At 45.0% G+C, this 25756-nt stretch overlaps 1 protein-coding gene across 5 annotated transcripts in view; it reads left to right on the plus strand.

Annotated features, from left to right (window-relative positions):
- The window catches only part of ADD1 (adducin 1), a 130460-nt gene that overhangs the window by 66141 nt on the left and 38563 nt on the right, over positions 1 to 25756 (plus strand). For 3 of the 5 annotated variants that reach the window (XM_061584694.1, XM_061584696.1, XM_061584698.1), the window contains exons 12-13: positions 851 to 940; positions 1674 to 1766. In XM_061584694.1, coding sequence (XP_061440678.1) covers positions 851 to 940; positions 1674 to 1766 — 183 coding nt within the window. The remainder of the gene's footprint in view (positions 1 to 850; positions 941 to 1673; positions 1767 to 25756) is intronic. The other 2 variants (XM_061584695.1, XM_061584697.1) reach the window with 1 other exon arrangement.

The following is a 25756-nucleotide window of genomic DNA, read 5'->3' on the forward strand; positions in this document are numbered from 1 at the left end:
ACAATAAACATACTCCCCTGCATTTTTCTAAAATTTTCTTCCTCTGTTACTTCTGTAAAACAAAAACAACATATCCAGTTTAAACATAAGAAAGAAAGAAAATCTGCAAATTTGCAGCCACAAAATTTGGGTCATCATATAGATAACTCTAGCTGGCATAAAACACAAGAGGGATAATATAAGCTTCAGGGAAACAGATTAATATTGTGTGGGTGTGGGTATGTGGAAATATTGCATTCTTTATAATTTGCCCAGGGAAACAGAGAGAGAGTGAGTAAATATTGTAAGAGTTGAATTCTTTATAATTCGCCTAGGTTCTAAATTACTTTTAGTCTGGTATTCTATATTTTGGGCAGAATTGGTTATTTTTAATAAGGCAACTCCAAGAGCTCAGAGGGGAATAATTTAGAAGCAGGTATCCTTTTAATTCTTATGGTAGAAATAAGTTATTGTGGATGCTGAAATATTATTATTATTTGTTAAAGTTTTTAAGATATTTTGTTCAGTTGTGAAAGGTCATATGGAATGGGAATACCATCTTTATGCTGTTCTTTTATGTAAGTAACAAGAACTGTAGTCTATTTCAACATTTATTTAAAGTCAAAAACAAAACAAAATTTGGGTTTTGCTGCAGGACCCTAGATCTCCTGGGAGCTTCTCAGAGAGTAATGTTCACACTCCTAAATTTGTTATAAAATAGTAATCTGCAGTGATGTTTGATGGAAGATACTATATATATGCAAGCCAACTTGATCAAGGCAAATATGAAGCAACTCATGTTGTGGCACACTCAGGCAGGTCATTTTCCCTGCTGCTCATATGCATTTGTATTTTTTAATTTTTTTTACAGATTCGGGAGCAAAACCTGCAAGACATTAAAACTGCTGGCCCCCAGTCACAAGTTCTTTCTGGGGTTGTTGTGGACAGGAGCCTTGTACAGGTGAGAATACAACTTTCTTAAAAAAACAAGTTTAGAGTTCATTTATAATACCTTCCTACTGCCACCTAATGTATCACTATGAAATTATTCTTTAATTGGCAGAAATTAACTGTTTATAAGGTAAGTTTTAGAGGTAACATTTTGATGTCTTTGCAATCTTGTTCGGGGTCAGAAATACAATGGAAGCATGTCTTTAGCAAGAGAATCGCCTTTGGTGCTGGTTGCAGTGCATGAGACACACAGAGACTGTTTGTCTATGGGCTAAAAACCCACTCTGGACTAGTCAGGCTTTATGTCACAACTGTATTTGAAAAGCTGCTGAGTAAAAGGCCATTATTGATACAATATAGTTTATCTTATTGCAAGCTATATATATTTTTAAGTAAATAGTAATTTTGATGATATTGACTTGCCTTTATAATTTTTTGAATATAATGTATGTCATCTCATATAAAGCATTGAATATAATTATTTGTCTAGGTAAATTTAAGATATAAATGGTGCCCAGATTACTTTTTATTGTACTTTTATGCAGTTTGACTAGTCATCATTCATGGCCAGGACATTTTTCAAGTTGGGGCTAGTGTATCTGTGCATGTTGCTTTATTGTCATTGCTTCTGTATTAAAATTTAATGTTTTTCTGCATGATTTTTAGCCCATGTCATAATGCTTTTAGCTGATAATCTGAAGCCCGAGCTTGGTTTGCTCTGTTCACTCAATTTACTGTTGCAGGATGCTCCCCTCTCAGACTGTACGGAAACAATTGAAGGGCTCGATCCCACAGAGCAGGCCTTTAGTCCCGCTAAATCTGTCTCTGTTAGAAAGGTACTTACTGCCATGTCATAACTGCTCTAAATTTTGTTTTCCTTTTACTCTTTTTCTTGCTCTGGGTTGTAGCTTCTATCGACTTGATTGTAAATATGAAGAAGCTTAAGTGGTTCTACAAATTATGCGTGTGCATGTGTTTGATATAATCTTTTAAAAGTAACTTTAAATGAAACTAGGTCAATTTTATTCCCTTCATGACCATGAATAACATGGGAAATCATAGGGTTCTCAGTGTAGTTTTGTTTATGCGTGGTCTATGATAAGTAACCCAGTTACTTCAGTGTAATTCCCCAAATATCCACAGGCCTTAACCAAGAATAAGGCAGCAGCACAAAATAAGTTAAACTTGATGGCAGTATTTTCATGTAAAGAGAGTTGTATAGGGATGATTCTCAAATGGTACAACTTCTGAAGACTGTTTCATTTGTTGACTTCCTGAAATCTTGTTACAGATTGAAGTGGCCAAATTTCACATGAAATTGTACCTATGTGAAAAACTTAACATGGCAGTAAGCTGAAAACAGTCTTCATTCTGGCATGGTCTATATGGAACAATCTTCTACAGACGTGTTCCTATATGAAACTTAAGTAATACAGTTCCTTCCGTTGGAACTGTACCTATCACATCAGAAATCACTTATGAATCTTTCTAAACAAGTGATATCTCTGCTCATCACTGTAAGGCAAGTGGCTTCACCCTGTTGTACTGTTCCCCTCTGCTGTTTGGATGTAGAGACAGAAAAATGTTAGGCCTTGCTACTAAAAATTTTCTTTTTACAGAGTTTACACCCATGTGTAAATGAAGGGGAATGTAAGTTGAGCAGTTGAAGTGTATAATAAGCGGCCATTATTGAATTCCTGCACTGAGCAGGGGGTTGGACTCAATGGTTTTATAGGCCCCTATTATGCGCGTTAACCAGGCCTCATGGAGAATGTGCACATTAACCTTTCATGAAGAAGGAATTGTGCACCATTTCACTATCAATATAACTGGCCTTGGGAAATGTGCGTATATTAACTAAATGTTGTACATTCTCTGGTCATTATGCATAAGCTCCAACAAGCCTTGCAAAATGTGCATATATCACCTGGATTTTGAAAATTCTCCAGCCATTAGAAAAAATGCCCAACAGGCAGTGAGGAATGTGCATGTCTCGACTGAATTTTGTTCATTGTCAGGCTATTATGCATAATCTAGACCAGGATTTGGGGAATGTACATATCTGGACTGCATTTTGTACATTCTCCAGGAAATATGCACTTTCTCTGGTCAGTATGCATAGTCTCCAAGAAAAATGCCTTTTTTCTTCAGAATTGTAAAATGCAACACACAGTCAGCTCCCACTGCCTGATCTTACATGGCCTGCAACAAATCCTCCCCACTGATTAGCTGAGCAGTGGGAAGAATCATAGAATTGCAGAGTTAACTATAAGGCATCAAGTCCAACCCCATACTCCATGCGGGAATCTAAATTAAAGCATACCCGACAGAAGCCTGTCCAGATGCTTCTTGAATGCCTGCAGTTTTGGAGAGCCAACCACCTCCCTAGGTAATTGGTTCCATTGTCATGCCTCTCTAACAGTTTTCCTGATGTTCAGTCAAAATCTGGTTCCCTTCAACTTGAGCCCATTATTCTGTGTCCTGCACTCTGGGATGATCGAGAAGAGATCGTTGCCCTCCTCTGTGGCAATCTTTCATGTACTTGAAGAGTGCTATCGTATCTGCGCTCAGTCTTCTCTTCTCAAGGCTAAACATGTGCAGTTCTTTCAGTCTTTCCTCATAGAGCTTTGTCTCCAGACCCCTGATCATCCTTGTTGCCCCCCTCTGAACCTGTTCCAGTTTGTCTCCATCCTTCTTAAAGTGCGGTGTCCAGAACTGGACTCACTACTCAAGATGAGGCCTAACCAGTGCTGAATAGAGCAGGACCAATACTTCATGCGATTTGGAAACTACTTCTGTCAGTGCAGCCTAAAGTAGAATTTGCTCTTTTTTTTTGCATCAATATCACACAGTTGGCTCATATTCAGCTTGTGATCAACTACAGTCCCAAGATCATTCTCGCATGTAGTATTGCTGAGCCAAGTATCCCCTATTTTATAACTGCATTTGCTTTCTTTTTCCTAGTTGTAAACGTTGCAGTTATCCCTGTTAAATTTCATTCTGTTGTTTTCAGCCCAATGCTCCAGCCTATCAAGATCCCTTTGAATTTTGTTTCTGTCTTCCAGGGTATTAGCTAAGATGTAGGGCTCTAGAAAAAAATCAACTTTTTTCTGCAAGTACAGTACTCTTTCACCATCCTCATCTGTGTCCCAGTCAGCTGACCAGCACGGGGGGGGGAGGAATTGCAGGGATAGGAATGTTTTGAAACTTCTGGCTCTTTCTCGCAAGTGCTGCAAGGGGGGGGGTTCTAGGAGCAGAATGATATTGACCTAATTGCAGCTATCTTTTCTCCAGCCTTCTTGACCTTGAAGATATGGTTATCTCTGGCTCTGACAAGTTGCTTTCACTATGCTCACTCTGGGAGAATCCCAGCCATTTGTTAAAATTTATCTGTTCAACAGCTAGGTCTGGCTGGGTGCCAGTGAAGACTTTTCACTTGCCGGTCTATGCAAAGGGTTTTTGCGGAGCTGTTCTCAGCAATTCTGTTAGGCTTCTAGAGGCATTTTCTCCATGTCTTCTTCATTCCTTTCATTGCTAGTACAGCAACCCCCTCCCCAACATCTGTACCCCACTCTTCATCCTCCCAATCTTGCCAAAGGTTCTCCTTGGGGCCCATGACATTCTGCTCTTAAGTTAAGGGGGAAAAGCTTAAGAGCAGTATTGGGTCAGTCATCATGGGAATTTCAAAGGAGGGAAGATTTAACCTCTTGCCATCATTTTTGAGAAATCCTGGAGAACGGGAGAGGTGCCGGAGGATTGGAGACGGGGAAACGTCATCCCGCTCTTTAAAAAGGGTAAAAAAGAAGATCCGGGGAATTACAGGCCGGTCAGTCTGACTTCAATACAAGGAAAGATATTAGAACAGATAATAAAAGAGTCCATTGGCAACTATCTAGATGACAATGCTGTGATTGGTAGGAGCCAGCATGGGTTTGTAAAGAAAAAATCCTGTCAAACTAATGTCATCTCTTTTTTTGATCGGGTCACTAGTTTAGTAGATGGTGGAAATGCTGTAGATGTCATCTATCCTGATTTCAGCAAGGCGTTTGACAAAGTCCCCCACGACCTTTTGATTAGCAAACTGGTCAGATGTGGACTAGATGGAAATACTGTCAGGTGGATTCACAACTGGTTGGAAAACCGTACTCAAAGAGTGGTCGTCGGTGGCTCTGCTTCAGACTGGAAGGAGGTTTCGAATGGAGTGCCACAGGGTTCTGTCCTGGGGCCGATACTCTTCAACATTTTTATCAATGACTTAGATGATGGGGTGGAGGGAAGCCTTATGAAGTTTGTGGATGATACGAAACTGGGAGGGATAGCTAACACAATGGAAGACAGGAATAAAATCCAAAGGGACCTGGATAGACTAGAAAATTGGGCTGAAATTAATAAAATGACATTCAATAAAGACAAATGCAAGATTCTGCATTTAGGCCACAAAAACAAAATGCACGGGTACAGGATGGGAAATACCCGGCTTAGCAGTAGTGCGTGTGAGAAGGACCATGGAATTGTAGTGGATCGCAGATTGAACATGACCTAGCAGTGTGATGCTGCGGCAAAAAAGGCAAACGCGGTTTTGGGGCTGCATAAACAGAGCTATAGTTTCCAGGTCGAGGGAAGTAATAGTCCCACTATATTCTGCATTGGTCAGGCCTCATCTGGAATACTGCGTTCAGTTCTGGGTGCCTCATTTTAAGAAAGATATAGACAAGTTAGAGCGGGTTCAGAAGAGGGCGACAAGGATGATAGCCGGTATGGAGAACAAGTCTTATGAGGAAAGGTTGAAGGAACTTGGCATGTTCAGTCTGGTGAAGAGAAGGCTGAGGGGTGACATGATTGCACTCTTTAAGTACCTGAAGGGCTGTCACATAGAGGAGGGTACAGATTTGTTCTCTGCTGCCCCAGAGGGTAGGACTAGGTCTAATGGTTTTAAGTTGCAGGAGCATAGATTCAGATTGGACATTGGAAGGAACTTCTTGACAGTAAGGGCAGTTCGGCAATGGAACCGACTGCCTAGGGAGGTGGTGGGATCCCCTTCGCTAGATGTCTTCAAGCAGAGGCTGGACGGCTGTCTGCGGGAGATGCTCTAGCTGTGGATTTCCTGCTGTGAGCAGGGGGTTGGACTCGATGGCCTACAAGGCCCCTTCCAACTCTATGATTCTGTGAACCACCTGAAAAAGAGTTACCCAACAGGGAAAACAGGGCTAGGAGAGAAAGATGTATGTTAATTCCCCAAGACCTGTTCTTTCCATGAGGCCTGGTGAATGTGCACAATTACAGTTTATTATGCACATTAACTGCTCAACTTACATTCCCCATTACATATATATACACCTGCCAACATGAGATAACATTCCTTGCATCTCATAAAATGGACATTACAGTAGTCCAGATGGAAAGTCTTCAGAGCATGGGCAACTGAGGTCAGGCTATCCTGGTCTAGGAACAACCAAATCTGGCTCAGCTGAGCTTAAGTACTCCTTAGTCCCAACACAGATCTTGCTGTCTATATCTCACACCTCTTCCCCACCACTTCTTTACCCAAGTTGAAGTAATGATGGGGAAATTTTTGAAAAGAAATGCAGCCCCACACTCACGCACGCACGCACTTGTGGGCAGCCTGCAACAGCAGCCACAGCAAAGGCAGGAACAAAGATGTGTCAGCCCATATAATGACCTGGGTGATACTTCATCTGCTCCGGCCCTGACTCTGGTGTCTCAGTGAGAGTCAAGATCAGTATTCTAGATATGAATTCCACCTGCACATGTCTGCGGCTGTAGATGAACATGCATGGCACTTCAAAATGATAGAGACATTACTTGATGTGAAGCCCCAGGCTTCAATGAACCCACCCATTCCCGTCCATTGCCTGGAGGTTAAGGAACAACTTTCTGAAGACAGGGCTTCACTCAGGGTAAAGAGGTATCTGCCTCTCCATCCCGCAGCCCAGACACATCCTCTCCCAATGCAACAAGTTGTCTCTCTCCCCCACCTAATCTGTGGTCTCCATAGGTTAAGTCCCTCCCCCTCCTATTAAGCCAGGCTGCCTTCCAAATTAAAGAGATTCTTAGCAGACCTTCAGGCCTAATTTGCTCATAGCCATAAGCATTTGAGGACCACCTCTCCCTGAACAACAGCCCCTACCCATCTCCAAGAGAATCTGAGGTGGAGAATGCGAAGGCCACATGAATTACTACTACCATTTTCTGCATTTCAGAGGGTCAGTCCCCAGATGCCCATGTTGCCCCCAAGGGCTGTGCCAAAACCGGTGACCAGCATCAGAGCAGGTAAAATACATTGGCTAGGTCAGAAGCCCAACCTGCCTAGCCTGCCCACCTCCATGATTTGGAGGAAGGTAAATGAAGCAAGGGCTCAGCACTAAAGGATTTCATTACTACTCGACTCTTCCATAAGCCTCCATACAGTAGAGGCTGATTAATTAGGGCAAATGGAGTACTGTCCCACTAAACACAGCCAGCTCCCATCTGCCCTGCCTTCTGACTTACACCCAATCCAGAGGGTGTCCCTGGCTGTTAACTTGCTTATTTTTTAGTCTCAGTGTTACCCTTGTAGATATCAGCAGGGAGGAGGATGGAGGCAAAACTAGAATTAGCAGGCTGTGCCTGTCATTGGTTCTGGCTCAGACTCCTTGTTGGCCTTTCTGCCTTCCACCTTACCACAACTGATGGGCACTACCACCACCTGACTCTGTGCAGACCTTTATTGTGCAAAGTCCCAGCTGCCTTAGATCGCAATGCTATGCCCCAGCGGGCTTCACCCTCCCCCTCCAGAAGGGCTTCAGTTCTTTCAGAGCCTAATGCATTTTTCAGAGCTATTCTGGTCCCTGGTTCCTTCAGTTCCATGGTCAAGGCTGTATGGAAGACATCCTTGGAAAATAAAGAGAAACATGTCTCAGAAACAGATTTCACACACCAATTATAGCTTCCAGCCATGGAAGCTTGCTGCTTTGCTTTGCATGCTCCTTTTTAAAGCCTAGCAATTAAAGGCTAGCAAATGGACTAACACTTTGTAGGACTCAAGAGGCAGCAACACTCTCCTTCAGAGCCTTGTGCGTACCATCTATCTTCGCCAGAGCTTTGCTGCTATGGGCAAATGATCTGTTTGACAGCTCTGACCAAGATCCTCATAGAATAAGGAGAACTGAACAACATCAGTGTGGGATCCAGTGATAAATGCAAAATAATACTGACTACCCAAAGGTACAGTTCCAGTCCAACCGCTCCTTTCAGAACAACTGCTATGTACCTCGAAACAGAGACTTTCATGCCAACTTCCCTTCTTGGAATAGGCCCAGATTTCCAGCTAGAAGTTCCATCTTCTTAGCTAGCAAGCGTTCTGTTTCCCAGTCCCAGCAAGGGAAGCAACAACAATGTTGAGTTCTGGCCCCTCCTTGGGAGCGGAGGCTTGGTGAAAACCAGAGACTCCCGATAGATGACTGCCACTCCTCCTCCCCGCCTTCCTACCCTCGGTTGCTGCACGCAATGGAAACCTGGTGGACACATGGCCTCAAGAATGGGAGCTGAGGCTTCGTCCAACCAGGTCTCCGTGATACACACCAGGTCTGCACACTCATCCAGAATCATATCATGGATGACAGATGTTTTTTGTGTTACAGACCTGGCGTTACACAGCAGCAGTCAAAGGTCGGTAGGAATCCTGCTTCCCCCAGTTGACTTCTGGTTTTGGGCAGACCCGGAACAGGGGATGGGTATTAAGCATCTATCCCTTGTTCCTCTAAGTTGACGTGGTCTGCCACTAACATCAATCCAGCGCCTGCCGCCAGTCCATTCAAACCATAGTGCCAGGGCTTCCAGATCAGTTAAGCTCAGTCATCTGTTCCATCATCTTTGTGGTCTCCAAAATGGGTGAACATGGAGGGTGGCAACTGATCTCAAGCATCTCAGCCACTTTGTCACATACAGAAAATTCTGTATGGTTACACATCAGTCAGAGAGGCCATTAAGCATTCTGATTTCTAGCATCAGTGGACCTCACAGACACACCTCCATATTCCAATATACCCTATCTACCAAAGGTTTCTACAGTTCACATATAGCAGTCAATACTGTCAGTACTAGGCTGTACCATTTGGACTGGCCTCAGGCCCTAGAATCTTTATCAAGGTAATGACAGTGCTTGTGGCCAGCCTCAGACTGCAGGGGATATACATTTACCTATACTGCAATGATCTCCTGATCAGGTCACCAGCACTTGAAGTGAACCCAAGACAATGGGCAGATAGTGCTAGCAGTCCTCAAAGACCATGGCTTCCTAGTCAACATGGGGAAAAGCCAACTATACCCTGCCACCCACCTGCAGTATCTGGAATTCATCACAGACACTGCCCAAGGGTCTAGTTCTCTATCCCTGGCCAGGATATAGAAAATCAGGATGGCTGTTCATCTACTCCTCCTAAGAGCAACCATTGTAGTGATGATAGCTCATCTGTTGGGAAAGATGGCATCTGCAATAGGGATCACTCTATGGGCCAAGCACAGCCTACATAGGGCTCTCTTACCACACCAGGATGCCATTGCCAGCCAGAGATTACATCATCACCAGTTTTTGTTGATGTTGTCAACAACATTATTATCCTATACTTCACCAGAAGATCCCAGGGCTGGTCACAACAAGATAAAATACAATGTTACAAACAGTTTAAAACAAATTACATTCACAACTTAAGAGGCTCCTAAAATATCTCTCAAGTGTCAAAGGCCAGGGTGAAGAGGTTTGTCTTAAGCATATGACAAAAAACTGTCTAACAGATGTGCCAGATGCACCTCTGTGGAGTGGGAATTCCACAATGTAGAATGCCTTCTCCTGGGCCACCATCACCACTGAACTTCTAAGGGCAGTGCAGTTACCAAGAGGGTCCTCTCTGCTGATCTCAATACCTGAGAAAGTCTGTATGGAGGGAGGGTTTTTTCAGATAATTGGGGTCTAAGTCATTTAAGGCTTTAAACCACAAGTGTGAGCACCTTAAATTGGGCCCAGGACAAACTGGCAACCAGTGCAGCTAAAATAGAGGTTATGAGATCTAAATGGAACCCCAACCAAAAATCTGGAAGCTGTATTTTGGACCAGTTGAAATTTCTGAGTAGCCTTCAAGGGGAGCCCCACGTAGATCAGATTGCAATAATCAAATATGGAACTTACAGTACCATGGCCAAGTCATCTCTGTCCAAAAGGAGCCAGAGCTGGCAAACCAGCCAGAGCAGGAAAAAGGTACTCCTAATCCAATGAGGCCACTTGACCCTACAGTCACAAGACTGAATCCAGGACACCTCCAAGTTATGGACCTGATCCTTCCAGGGGAGTGACACCCTGTCCAGGACAGGCCAACTCCCTAACTCCTGGACTCAAGAACTCAGACACATAACAGATCCAGCTTCCATTTATTGGCCTGCATCCAGTCCATAACCATCTCCAAGCACTGGTCTGGCACCTCAACCACTTCTCCCAATTCAGATGAAACAGATAGAGCTGGTTGTCATTCATATACTGGTGACACCTCACTCCAAATATCTTGATGGCATGCCCAGCAGCTTCCTAAGTTAGTAAGTTCAGAAGTTAAATAGCAGATGGAACCCTGAGCGAACACCACAGGACAATGCCCATGTCACTGAACAACAGCCATCAATAACTTCTTTCTGGAAACGGCCTTGGATGTAGGAGCAGAACCACTGAAGCACAGTGCTTCCAACCCCCACCTCCCTAAGACATTCCAGAAGGATTGAAAGCTGTCACAAGACTAAGGAGAATAAACAGATTTCCACTCCCCCATCTCTCTCCTGACAAACATCATCAACCAGGGTGACCAAGGCAGTTTCAGTGTCATGACCGGGCCTGAAGCCAGATTGGAATGGTCCAAGTGATCAGTTTCCTCCAAGCGCCACTCTCTCAAGCACCTCACCTCATTTACCACTGGGTGATAGTTGTTTTAACACATTTGGGTCCAAGGAGGTCTTCTTAAGGAGGGGATGCACCACCACCTCATTCAAGGTAGCTGGTACTTCCCTCTCCTCCAACAAAGCATTAATCACTTCCTGGACCCACCCAGTCACCCATGGCTAGTCCTAAAAAGCCAAGAGGGGCAGGGGTCAAGGGGGCAGGTGGTCAATTGCAGTTCAAGCAGTTTGTCCACAACCTCAGTCTGCAGTAATTGATACTGGTCCAGTACTGATGGATCACAGTGCTCTTGATGCCTCTGTTAGATTTGCTCTGTGATATACAATTCTGTCTGAATCCGAGTGTTTTTGAGGTTGTCAGAGTAACACTCTTGACCAGATGAGAAAAGCTCATTCATCACTCAAAAAGGCTCTTCTGGATGGCTATTTGCAGTGATGGTGAAGTAAACTTTCTTCGCTGCCACCACATGGTAGGTGTGGTAGTGCACCCTCATGCATGTTTGGTCAGGTTCAGACAAGTATTATATCCGCTGTCTAGTTGCTGATCCTTGCCAGATCATCTTGACAGCCTATGTGAAACAGTCCCTTTGGTGGTGGGCAATACCAGCACATCCAAAAGCAGGGGTTCCCCGAAGGACCCATCATGTGTAGCACAACAAATGCAAGCCTTGGCCTGGAGAGCCCACTGTGAGGGTCAACAAAGCAGATGGACCAGGCTGGAAATTAGTGCTTGGATCAGCTAGCTAGCGCTGTGAGCTGCTGATCTGATGCTGAAGTGATTTGCTCCCACATCTTTGCTCTCCACTTAGGTATGTATCTCTCTGTATTCTATCACAGTGTTTTCTTGGATGTGGTCACTATGGCATGGTGGATGCCCGCTCAATGTATCTATGGCTAAACATCCCTACATTTTTCATGTAGAGTGATCCTGAGAACCAACCTTACTTTCCTATCCCAAGTCATTACAGCCTTCCCATAGGCACAGGAGCTGATCTCCTCCTTCTGCTCTTCTCCCTAAAAGCATAATTGCACAGAATTTCTGCCAGTTTGAAACATTGTGTCCTTTCATCCTACTTCACCAGGCAAAAAGGTCTCCACCATCCACACTGCCTTGAATGTGGAGCTTCCCAGGCCTGAACCTGGATCAGAATGGGTCATCATAACCAGTTTGCCAGATCCTGTAGGAGATGTTTCTGATAGGGATGATACTTCCTACTGAAGTGATCAGGCAGGATCCTCCCTTTTATCTCTTAACATAAGAACATAAGAACATAAGAAGAGCCTGCTGGATCAGGCCAGTGGCCCATCTAGTCCAGCATCCTGTTCTCACAGTGGCCAACCAGGTGCCTGGGGGAAGCCCGCAAGCAGGACCCGAGTGCAAGAACACTCTCCCCTCCTGAGGCTTCCGGCAACTGGTTTTCAGAAGCATGCTGCCTCTGACTAGGGTGGCAGAGCACAGCCATCACGGCTAGTAGCCATTGATAGCCCTGTCCTCCATGAATTTGTCTAATCTTCTTTTAAAGCCATCCAAGCTGGTGGCCATTACTGCATCTTGTGGGAGCAAATTCCATAGTTTAACTATGCGCTGAGTAAAGAAGTACTTCCTTTTGTCTGTCCTGAATCTTCCAACGTTCAGCTTCTTTGAATGTCCACGAGTTCTAGTATTATGAGAGATAATAATAATAATAATAATAAATTTAATTTCTTCGTCGCCTATCTGGCCAATGGCCACTCTAGGCGACTTACAAAATAGTTAAAATACAATTGATAAAATACAATAATACAATATAAAAAACAGCACATCTACAGCAACAATATTAAAACTGGGCAGGAGGCGTTTCAGTTATAACAATTAACCCTCCCCGGATACCCCGAAGGCCTGCTGAAAGAGCCAGGTCTTTAAGGCTTTCCGAAACACATTTAGGGAAGAGGCGTGCCGGAGATCTTGTGGGAGGGAGTTCCAAAGAGTGGGGGCCGCCACTGAGAATGCCCTCTCTCTTGTACCTGCCAATCTGGCTATTTTTGTTGGCGGGATTGAGAGAAGGCCCTGTGTGGCCGATCTTGTCGGGCGGCATAATTGGTGGCGTTGAAGGCGCTCCGTAAAATAAACTGGGCCGGAACCGTGTAGGGATTTAAAGGTCAATACCAACACCTTGAATTGGGCTCGGAAAACAACTGGTAGCCAGTGTAGGTCGAACAACACTGGTGTGATGTGATCTCGGCGGCGACTATTCGTAAGTAGTCGAGCCGCCACATTTTGTATCAGTTGTAATTTCCGGACCGTTTTCAAAGGTAACCCCACGTAGAGCGCATTACAGTAGTCCAAACGAGAGGTGACCAGGGCGTGTACCACTAGTGGGAGCTGGTGAACAGGAAGGTAGGGTTGCAGCCTTCGTATGAGGTGTAGTTGGTACCAGGCTGCCCGGCTCACTGCCGAAATCTGAGCCTCCATGGACAGCCTGGAATCAAGCACAACCCCAAGGCTGCGGACCTGGTCCTTTAGGGGTAAACTCACCCCATTGAACTTCAGGTCAATGTCGCCCAACCTTCTCTTGTCCCCCACAAGTAGTACTTCGGTCTTATCAGGGTTCAACTTCAGCTTGTTCCTTCCCATCCATCCACTCACGGATTCCAGGCACTTGGACAAGGTCTCCACAGCCAACTCTGGTGAAGATTTAAACGAGAGATAGAGCTGAGTGTCATCCGCGTATTGATGACACTGCAGCCCAAATCTCCTGATGATTGCCCCCAGCGGCTTCATATAGATGTTAAATAGCATGGGAGAGAGGATAGAGCCCTGTGGCACACCACAATTGAGAGGCCAAGGGTCTGATACCTCCTCCCCCAACGCTACCTGTTGGTACCTATCGGAGAGAAAGGAATGGAACCACTGTAATACAGTGCCTCCAATTCCCAATCCCTCCAGACGAAGCAGAAGGATACTGTGGTCGACAGTATCAAAAGCCGCTGAGAGATCGAGGAGGACAAGAAAGGTGGATTCTCCCCTATCTAATGCCCTCCTCAAATCATCTACCAGAGCGACCAAGGCTGTTTCAGTTCCGTGACCAGTCCTGAAACCCGATTGGTATGGATCCAAATAATCCGTTTCATCCAAGTGTGCTGACAACTGGTTGGCCACCACTCGCTCAATGACCTTGCCCAGAAATGGCAGATTCGAAATTGGGCGGAAGGTATTGAATACTTGGGGATCCAAGGAGGGCTTCTTTAAGATGGGCTTTACAATTTCCTCCTTGAAGGCTGATGGCATCACACCCTCTTTCAAGGATGCGTTTACCACCGCTTTGATCCCCTCGCCCAATTTCTCTCTGCAGCTCACAAGGAGCCACGAAGGGCAAGGATCAGTAAGACAAGTGGTTGGCTTCACAGATGAAAGCACCTTGTCCACTTCCTCAGAAGGGAGAAGCCGAAACCAATCCCAATTTACCGGCATGCAACTGGCCAACTCTGGTTCATCCACTGTATCCACGGCGCACGGGATTGAGCTCCGTAAGTGTTCGATTTTATCGGCGAAGTGTTTTGCTAATAAGTCACAGGAGGCCTTTGACTGTTCCAGGGGTTCCTGAGCAACTGGACCGACCAGGCTTCGGACCACCTGGAACAGCCTCCTGGGACAGCACTCCGCAGACGCAATAAGAGGCAGCAAAGAAAGCCTTCTTTCCTACCTTTATTGCCACTTGGTAGGCAGCTACTGCTGCTCTAACCTGTGTCCGGACATCTTCGGAGCGGGATTTCCGCCACCGGCGCTCTAGTCGTCTCACCTCAAGTCTCAGACTACGCAACCGTGGTGTATACCATGGTGCTAGCTGAGTTCTATTCAGGGGGAGAGGACGTTTCGGAGCCACCCGGTCTAATGCCCTGGTGATCCCCACGTTCCACTCCTTCACCAGGGTTTCGACCGGGTGACCTTCAGCAGGTTCCAATTCCCCAAGCGCAGTCAGGAATCCATCTGGATCCATCAGGCGTCTGGGGCGGACCATTTTAATAGGTCCTTCACCCCTGCGGAGGGGGCATGGCAACGAGAAGTCCATGTTTACCAGGTAGTGGTCTGACCATGACACAGGAGTGGCAAGAATCACTCCCAACTTCAGCCCACTCCCCTCCTCTCCCAGGACAAATACTAGGTTGAGAGCATGACCGGCTACATGGGTGGGCCCAGTATTACTTAGGTACAGTTCCCAGGAAGCCATGGTTTCCAGGAAATCCCGAGGGGCTCCTATGAGAGTAGCCTCGGCATGCACGTTAAAGTCACCCAGAACCATCAGCTCTGGGGACAATGCCCGTACAGCCGAGACCACCTCCAGCACCTCGGCCAGGGAATCTGCCGTGCAGCGGGGTGGGCGGTACACCAGCAAGATCCCTAAACTGCCCTTCGGGCCCAACCTCCAGTACATACAATCAACAAATTGAGTCCTATGGAGGGGAGGTCTGGCAAAAACCAAGGACTCTCGATAGATGACCGCCACACCCCCTCCCCGCCTTCCCACCCTCGGCTGCTGTGCGTAACGGAAACCTGGCGGACACATGGCCTCAAGAATTGGAGCAGAGGCTTCGTCCAGCCAAGTTTCCGTAATACATGCCAGGTCTGCGCGCCCATCCAAGATCATATCATGGATGAGCGAGGTTTTCTGAGCCACAGACCTGGCATTACATAACAGCAGTCGAAGGTCGGTAGGAACCTTGCGTCCCCCAGTTTTCGTCTGGTTCTGAGCAGACCCAGAACATGGGATGGATATAATGCATCTGTCCCGTGTTCCCCTATTCCGGCGTGGTCTGCTAGCAGCACCCTTCCAGCGCCTGCCGCCCAAACTTCCTATAACTTGGCCCCCCACCTCCCTCTCCAGCTTACACATGCCTCTATCCCTATCTGCTTAGAGGGAGAAGAACTTTTCTCTATCCACTTTCTCAATGCCATGCATAATTTTATACACTTCTATCATGTCTCCTCTGACCCGCCTTTTCTCTAAACTAAAAAGCCCCAAATGCTGCAACCTTTTCTCGTAAGGGAGTCGCTCCATCCCCTTGATCATTCTGGTTGCCCTCTTCTGAACCTTTTCCAACTCTATAATATCATTTTTGAGATGAGGCAACCAGAACTGTACACAGTATTCTTTCCACACCCCTCTTCAAGGGGAGGAGTCATCCCGCTAGCCAGACTGACCCTGCCAGCAGTAAGTGGCTGGGTTCTTGTAGCTCTTGTTTCAGCCTGTTTTTGTGCTCCTAAATGTGCTCCTTTCTTGTAATTTCTCTTTAGTATGTGAGCATAGTGTTTAGGTCTTGTCTCCTTTTCTGTTTTGTTCTTTTTCTTCTGTGTAAGTTCCCATTTGTCAGTGATTATGGGTCCTTGTTTTTCCTTCCTGCGTTTCCACCTGGATCCCACAGTTTTGTATTTCCCCTGTGGAAGGGGGTGGGGGTGCGACTTTGTGGATACCACTGAGGGACAGCTCCGTCTCAGGCTGCTCTCCACGCGTGGGAGCGATTGTTGGAGCATCGGAGCTTTGGAGTGTCCTACAAAGAACTGCAGCAATGCAAGAGCACCATTTTATTTTCTCCTCATCTGCTTTGAGTGGTTTCTCCTTATTCCAGTTGTGCTGACATTCCTGCAGTAGCCATCCCAGTGGGATCATCAGTGCATACTTCCCCAAGCTACACACAGCTCAGGCCAGCCCGCTTTAACAATTCACCAGGTATGATAGTGCTTCAGGGCTGAGTCTTGTGCCGAGAAGAAGCATACTGGTGTGCTGAAGTGGGTTTCTCATCCTTTTTATCTGACCTGAGGGGCGCTGCCTGTATTGATTTGATGGATTCCTCTCCCCTCTCAGATGGCTCCTGCCATGATAAGTGTCCTGCAAGAGACCTGTCAGATTCTAATCTCTTCATGACTGACAGATCTCAACAATCTGACACTGCATCTAGAGCTTCTAATCAGCAGTGGGCAGGTGTGAGAACGCCATTGTCATAGGAGTCTCCGTCTCCTTTGCTGGGACGGGGGGTTGTTCTTGGTTTCTTTCTTGGATGGAGGCATTCATTTCCCAAGAGGTGCAGAGTGCTGTCGCCTTTCAGGTATCCAAGGACCAGGGCTGAGGAAGGCCCTCCTTGAAAAATATCCATAAGACTTTTAAAAAAAAATCACAGAAAATCTGGGGTCACAGGGTGGGGAGAGATCCCACAGATCTCATCTAGTTCTAGCTCTTTGGGGTCTCTTCACTCTACCTGTTCTTCCAGGGCTGCCTCCCCTGTAATATTTAACTCCCTTCTCAGTCTTTGGAGAGTGGCTGGAAGGCCATCTCATTGACAGGGCTGGCTAGGGATCACTTCAGACAAATGGGTTCTCAGCACTGTCACCAAGGGCTGTTCATAAGAACATGAGAAGAACCTGCAGGATCAGGCCAGTGGCCCATCCAGTCCAGCATCCTGTTCTCACAGTGGCCACCAGATGCCTATGGGAAGCCCACAATCAAGATCTGAACATGAGTATTCTCCCCTTCTGAGATTTCCAGCAACTGGTATGCAGAACCATACTGCCTCTCATAGTGGAGGCAGAGCATAACTATCATTATAATAGACCAATAGAATCGTAGTGTTGGAAGGCACCTATAAGACCATCAAGTCCAACTCCCAGCTCAATGCAGGAATCCAAATTAAAGCATACCCAACGGGGCTGTTCAACTGCCTCTTGAACGCCTCCAGTGTTGGAGAGCTTACCACCTCCCTAGGTAATTGGTTCCACTGTTGTACTGCTGTAACAGGAAGGTTTTCCTGGTGTGCAGTTGAAGCCAGTCCTGGCTTGAGCCCATTATTCTGTGTCCTGCACTCTGGGATGATCGAGAAGAGATCCTGGCCATCCTCTGTGTGACAGTCTTTCAAGTACTTGAAGAGTGCTATCCTATCTCCCCTCAGTCTTCTCTTCTCCAGGCTAAACATGCCCAGTTCTTTCAGTCTCCTGATAGGGATTGGTTTCCAGTCCCCTGATCATCTTCATTGCCCTCCTCTGAATGCGTTGCAGTTTGTCTGCATCCTTCTTAAAGTGTGGTGTCCAGAACTGGACGCAATACTCAGGATGAGGGAAACCAATGCTTCATATGATTTGGAAACGATACTTCTGTTAATGCAGCCTAAAATAACATTTGCCTTTTTTGCAGCAATATCATACTATTCGCTCATATTCAGCTTGCAATCAACAACAATCCCAAAATCCTTCTCACATGTAGTATTACTGAGCCAAGCATCCCCCATTTTGTAACTTTGCATTTGGTTTGTAGCTTCTATCGACTTGATTGTAAATATGAAGAAGCTTAAGTGGTTCTACAAATTATGCATGTGTATGTGTTTGATATAATCTTTTAAAAGTAACTTTAAATGAAACTAGGTCAATTTTATTCCCTTCATGACCATGAATAACATGGGAAATCATAGGGTTCTCAGTGCAGTTTTGTTTATGCGTGGTCTATGGTAAGTAACCCAGTTACATCAGTGTAATTCCCCAAATATCCACAGGCTTAACCAAGAATAAGGCAGCAGCACAAAATAAGTTAAACTTGATGGCAGTATTTTCATGTAAAGAGAGTTATATAGGGATGATTCTCAAATGGTACAACTTCTGAAGACTGTTTCATTTGTTGACTTCCTAAAATCTTGTTACAGATTGAAGTGGCCAAATTTCACATGAAATTGTACCTATGTGAAAAACTTAACATGGCAGTAAGCTGAAAACAGTCTTCATTCTGGCATGGTCTATATGGAACAATCTTCTACAGACGTGTTCCTATATGAAACTTAAGTAATACAGTTCCTTCCGTTGGAACTGTACCTATCACATCAGAAATCACTTATGAATCTTTCTAAACAAGTGATATCTCTGCTCATCACTGTAAGGCAAGTGGCTTCACCCTGTTGTACTGTTCCCCTCTGCTGTTTGGATGTAGAGACAGAAAAATGTTAGGCCTTGCTACTAAAAATTTTCTTTCTACAGAGTTTACACCCATGTGTAAATGAAGGGGAATGTAAGTTGAGCAGTTGAAGTGTATAATAAGCGGCCATTATTGAATTCCTGCACTGAGCAGGGGGTTGGACTCAATGGTTTTATAGGCCCCTATTATGCGCGTTAACCAGGCCTCATGGAGAATGTGCACATTAACCTTTCATGAAGAAGGAATTGTGCACCATTTCACTATCAATATAACTGGCCTTGGGAAATGTGCGTATATCAACTAAATGTTGTACATTCTCTGGTCATTATGCATAAGCTCCAACAAGCCTTGCAAAATGTGCATATATCACCTGGATTTTGAAAATTCTCCAGCCATTAGAAAAAATGCCCAACAGGCAGTGAGGAATGTGCATGTCTCGACTGAATTTTGTTCATTGTCAGGCTATTATGCATAATCTAGACCAGGATTTGGGGAATGTACATATCTGGACTGCATTTTGTACATTCTCCAGGAAATATGCACTTTCTCTGGTCAGTATGCATAGTCTCCAAGAAAAATGCCTTTTTTCTTCAGAATTGTAAAATGCAACACACAGTCAGCTCCCACTGCCTGATCTTACATGGCCTGCAACAAATCCTCCCCACTGATTAGCTGAGCAGTGGGAAGAATCATAGAATTGCAGAGTTAACTATAAGGCATCAAGTCCAACCCCATACTCCATGCGGGAATCTAAATTAAAGCATACCCGACAGAAGCCTGTCCAGATGCTTCTTGAATGCCTGCAGTTTTGGAGAGCCAACCACCTCCCTAGGTAATTGGTTCCATTGTCATGCCTCTCTAACAGTTTTCCTGATGTTCAGTCAAAATCTGGTTCCCTTCAACTTGAGCCCATTATTCTGTGTCCTGCACTCTGGGATGATCGAGAAGAGATCGTTGCCCTCCTCTGTGGCAATCTTTCATGTACTTGAAGAGTGCTATCGTATTTGCGCTCAGTCTTCTCTTCTCAAGGCTAAACATGTGCAGTTCTTTCAGTCTTTCCTCATAGAGCTTTGTTTCCAGACCCCTGATCATCCTTGTTGCCCCCCTCTGAACCTGTTCCAGTTTGTCTCCATCCTTCTTAAAGTGCGGTGTCCAGAACTGGACTCACTACTCAAGATGAGGCCTAACCAGTGCTGAATAGAGCAGGACCAATACTTCATGCGATTTGGAAACTACTTCTGTCAGTGCAGCCTAAAGTAGAATTTGCTCTTTTTTTTTGCATCAATATCACACAGTTGGCTCATATTCAGCTTGTGATCAACTACAGTCCCAAGATCATTCTCGCATGTAGTATTGCTGAGCCAAGTATCCCCTATTTTATAACTGCATTTGGTTTCTTTTTCCTAGTTGTAAACGTTGCAGTTACCCCTGTTAAATTTCATTCTGTTGTTTTCAGCCCAATGCTCCAGCCTATCAAATCCCTTTGAATTTTGTTTCTCTCTTCCATGGTACTAGCTGTTCCTCCAAATTTTGTATCATCTACAAATTTGATAAGCATCCTGCACTTCCTCATCCAAGTCATTAATAAAAATGTTGAAGAGCACTGGGCCTAGGACTAAGCCCTGCGGTACTCCACTTGTTACCTCCCCCTTCTGCCTTGTCTTTGTCATCTGTCATTATTTTGCCTTCCTCATTGAGTCGCTGTAGTGCTTATAATACATCCCCCCCAAAAAAACAAATCGGGCTATGGGCTTTATTACTTTTGGTATTCTTAACTGACCATCTTACTTTTTGGCCCATTGGGCAGAACAATCCTAACAAGGAGCCGGGGGAAGTGCGAGTGGCAAATCCTTTTCTGTTTCTGCCAAAGTAGGAATCGAGTACTTCTGCCTTTTCTTTGTCTTCTGTAATCATTTTGCCATCCTTATTAAGTAGCTGAACCACCATTTATTTTCTCTGTCTTTTACTATGGATGTATCTGAAGGCGGCTTTTTTTGGTGGCTTTTGGCATCCCTCGCTAACCCTCAGCTCATTTTCAGCTTTAGGCTTCTGAATGCCATCCCTGCAATTCTGTGCTACCTGTCTGTGCTTTTCCTTTGTGGCCTGGCTTTCCTTCCTCTATGTGTCCTTTTTTGTTTTCAGATCATCTCTAAGCTTTTGTGAAGCCACACTGGCTTCTTCTGCTGTCTCCCCCTTTTTTCCTTAATGGAATTGTTTGCCATTATGCCTTTAGAATTTCCTCTTTTAGAAACTCCCACCCATCTTGGACTCCTTTTCTCATTAGGGTCGCTTGCTGTGGAACCTTACTTACCATTGTTCTGAGTTTATTAAAATGGGCTTTCCTGAAGTCCATGGTACACATATGGCTACTCTCAGCTTTGGCTTCCTTTAAAATCAAGAATTCTAGTATAGCATGGTCATTTTCCCCCTGTGTTTCCATAATTCCCACTTCATCTACCAAATCATCTCTTTTGGTTAGAATCAAGTCAAGGATAGCTGATCCTCTCCAACACGCCAGGAGTTTCTTGGAGGGGCTGTGATTGGCAGAATTTGTCATCCAACATATATCTGGGTAGTTGAATTTCCCCTTACATATTAAGGCAATATATAAATATGTAATAATACAACAATATATAAACGCAAGAACGCATACATGGCAAACCCAGTATAAGAATAATCTAATAACAAATCTTCAAGTATTTTTGGTCAGGTTGATGTTGAACAATGATGTACTGTAGATTGAACTGTAAACCTCTTAGTTTTAGTATGATGAAGAAAATTGAATGTGACAGATTACAAAACCAGCAACAGTTAAGGTGTCAGCCAAACTTTTCTTCCACATTGCTGAACCCAGGTAGCACTGTGGTATACCCCAGAACTGAGGGTGATGAAACAAGTTGGAGGGTAGCAAGTGGAGGAAGACTTCAAACAAATACAATGGAACACATCTGTGTGCTCATTGTTGAGTCTGCGTTATGATAGTGAAGGTAGTGAAAAAGAGTTACTTCTCTACCTCCACTGTATCCGCAGTATCTCATCCAGCAACATTTTAAAAGGTAGTATGGGGTCTTTTACATTCTGCCCCAAAGATGATGGTGCAACCCTCAGCAACCTGCTGCAATTTATTTATGAGGCATTTGATGGTAAAATCACTTAGATCTAGAGGAAGTTGACTCTGCTGTTGTAGCAGGTCAATTTCCAGGGGTGTCTCAAGTGCTGTCTGGTCAGATGTTAATGGATGAGTTTCAGTTGGTAAGTTTTGAGGATGGGCAAGGTGCTTCAACAGGAGCAAGCTACTACTTGTGTCCTTGACCCTTGTAGCTTATAACATCCAGCAGGGGGACCACTGGTAACTAATGCTTCTCTAAGAGAGGGAGCGGTTCCTGGCCATCTGAAAAAGGTGGCAGAGAGACCACTCCTTAAAGAAACCTCCTTGGACCCAGCAGACTTGAATAACTGTAGACCAGTCTGGAATATCCCCTTCCTGGGCACAGTTCTTGAGCAGGTAGTTGCCAACCACCTCCAGGCATTCTTAGATGAGACTGATTTTCTAGATCCATTTCAATCAGGTTTCAGACCCAGTTTTGGCTCTGAGAAGGAATTGTCACCGTCCATGATAACATATGTTGGGAGAGGGGGAGCATGTCCCTGTTGGTTTTTCTTTGATCTCTCAGTGGCTTTTAATAAAATCAACCATGATTTCCCTCTGGGGAGACTGAATTGGGAATAGGAGGCACTGTTTTGAAGTGGTTATGCTCCTACTTAGATTATTTATTTATTTATTTATTTATTTATTAAACTTGTATACCGCCCCATACCCGAAGCTCTCTGGGCGGTTTACAGCAACTAAAAACAAATACAATTCAAAATACATATTTTAAAAAACCATTTAAAACACAATTTAAAAATTTAAAACAATATGAAACACATGCTAAAATGCCTGGGAGGAGAAAGTCTTGACCTGGCGCCGAAAAGATAACAGTGTTGGCGCCAGGTGCACCCCTTCACAAGCACCATTCCATAATTTGGGGGCCACTACTGAGAAGGCCCTCTACCTTGTTGCCATTCTCCGAGCTTCCCTTGGAGTAGGCACTTGGAGGAGGGCCTTTGATCTTGAACATAGTGTATGGGTGGGTTCGTATCGGGAGAGGCGTTCCATCAGGTATTGTGATCCCAACCGTGTAAGACTTTATAGGTCAAAACCAGCACCTTGAATCGAGCTCGGAAACATAAAGGCAGCCAGTGCAAGCGGGCCAGAATCGGTTTTATACGTTTGGACCGTCTGGTCCCTGTTACCAATCTGGCCGCTGCATTTTGCACAAGCTGCAGTTTCTGAACCGTCTTCAAATGCAGCCCCACGTAGAGTGCATTGCAGTAATCTAATTTAGAGGTTACCAGAGCATGGACAACTGAAGCCAGGTTATCCCTGTCCAGATAGGGACATAGTTGGGCCACCAACCAAAGTTGGTAGAAGGCACGCCGTGCCACTGAGGCTACCTGAGCCTCAAGTGACAGAGATGATTCTAGGAGAATCCCCAAGCTACGAACCTGCTCCTTCAGGGGGAATGCAACCCCATCCAGGACAGGTTGGACACCCACCATCTGGTCAGAAGAACCACCCACTAGCAGCATCTCAGTCTTGTCTGGATTGAGCCTCAGTTTATTAGCCCTCATCCAGTCCATTGTCGCAGCCAGGCACCGGTTCAGCATATTGACAGCCTCACCTGAAGAAGATGAAAATGAGAAATAGAGCTACGTGTCATCAGCATACTGATGGCAATGCACTCCAAAGCTCTGGATGACCGCACCCAACAGTTTCATGTAGATGTTGAACAGCATGGGGGACAGAACTGACCCCTGTGGAACCCCATACTGGAGTGTCCAGGGTGTCGAGCAATGTTCCCCAAGCACCACCTTCTGGAGGCGACCTGCCAAGTAGGAGCGGAACCACTGCAATGCAGTACCTCCCACTCCCAACTCAGCCAGTCTCCCCAGAAGGATACCATGGTTGATGGTATCGAAAGCCGGCGAGAGATCAAGGAGAATCAGCAGAGTCACACTCCCCCTGTCTCTCTCCCGACAAAGGTCATCATACAGGGCGACCAGGGCTGTTTCTGTGCCAAAACCAGGCCTGAAACCAGACTGAAATGGATCCAGATAATCGGTCTCATCCAAGAGTGTCTGGACCTGGCCCGCAACCACTCGTTCAAGGACCTTATTGTCCCCAGAAGATGGTAATCAGGAGATGTTTGGCCCCATGAAGGCTCCACTTTGGCAAAATGCTGTGGGATACTTCCCCTCTCCATCATCTCATCCAAACATCAATGGATCTCAAAACTACCTCAGGGTTTATTTCAGACCATTTCAGCTAGGGGGTGGGAACATTCCAATTTTTTGTGCTTGTTTGGACTGATGGGGATTTTTTATATACAAAAATAAGCAAAATATATTCTTTTATAAAGCTATAAGGTTTATAATATTTTAATTGTTTAGTAGCCAGCCAGAACCTTTTTCTTCTCAGAGCTGTCTGCCCTGACTGTGCTGAGATGTATGGTACAGCTTGAACTCTATAAGACAAGATAACACTGAACATTTCTGTACTCTCCGAGATGTAGAAAGGATTGTATTAACTAAAATGCTTAGCTCATAGCAAAAATGTACTGGTATGTGAAGTGCTGAACATTACCAAATTGGCTAAGAACATAATGTAGCCAGTGTAATGCTCACACAATGCCTATGTAATGCTGATGTGTAACAACCTGATTTGTTAATGCTGAAGTCTTTATCCTGGAATGTATAAAAACCCAGGGAAGCAGTGCTATGTTGCAGAGCTCCACCAAACATCATGGGATACTGACCATTCGCACATAACCAATAAAGGCCTGCCTTTGCTGCACGCCTGTGTATTCAATTTCCTTAAGGACCCCCGGTCCAACAAATCCCAAAATTCCCCATCAGGACTTTCCTTCACCCCCAGGATATTCACCAATATACTGGTAGCTCCTATGGCACACTTCAGGATGATGGTGGGGGTACATATCTATTCATTCCTGGAAGTCTTTCTAATTCACTACGTCTTGCAAGAAATGCCTGCAGGATATGTATTTGACCATCCTTACCCTGCAGGGCATCTTAGTTCTTCCGGGAGTAGTATTCAACATGGTGATAAACAGTTTTTCTTCAGATTTCTTCAGAATAACAGACCGTGGTGTGGACTACAGCAAAACACTTTTGTGCCTGACCCAAATCCCAGCTACAATTCGGGGCCAAGCTCCTGGGAAGAATAATCTTGTGATTGGACTCTGTGTTTGGCATTATCCCATTTCAGATAGCTTCAAACTGTTTCTCAGCCTTCAAATAAAGAGCTCCAACAATCTTAATCCAGACAACTCAGTTCCAAACTCAGACTGTTCATTTATCATGTGACAGACTTCAACAAGTCAGCTGAACAAAGGAAGCCTAATAGAGAAACCATTGTCAAGGTACTCACAGTAGATGCCAGCCTGAGTGGGATGATCAGAGTGAAAGATTGCTGGTCCAGGATCCTTTGCAGCTCATGGAGAATAAACCTTGTAGAACTCAGAGTGATCAGATTGGTGCTTCTTCATTTTTCACACCACTGTGATACATCTTGTCCAAGTCAGACATGTCTTAGACAAGACAGACAAGTCAAGACAGAGAACACAGGACAGCTAACACTTGTATCAGCAAGCACATTCCTGAAGGAAGCAGTACTTCTGTTTTCAAGGATGGACAGTTACCTGCAGTCAATAATAGCAGAACACCTAAAGGGTAGGGTACCTTCAACATTCAAGCAGAGTGGATCATCCAACAATATCCTCTACACTATATAACAATTAGAGATTTCAGAGGATCAGAATAAACATTTGTTTACTCTGGACCCATTGGTTGGTGACATCTACTATCCAGTTGCAAATACCCCCTTTTTAGGGAAGGTGACT

This window comes from Rhineura floridana, chromosome 9, assembly GCF_030035675.1.
Source record: "Rhineura floridana isolate rRhiFlo1 chromosome 9, rRhiFlo1.hap2, whole genome shotgun sequence".
Taxonomy (NCBI): Eukaryota; Metazoa; Chordata; class Lepidosauria; order Squamata; family Rhineuridae; genus Rhineura; species Rhineura floridana.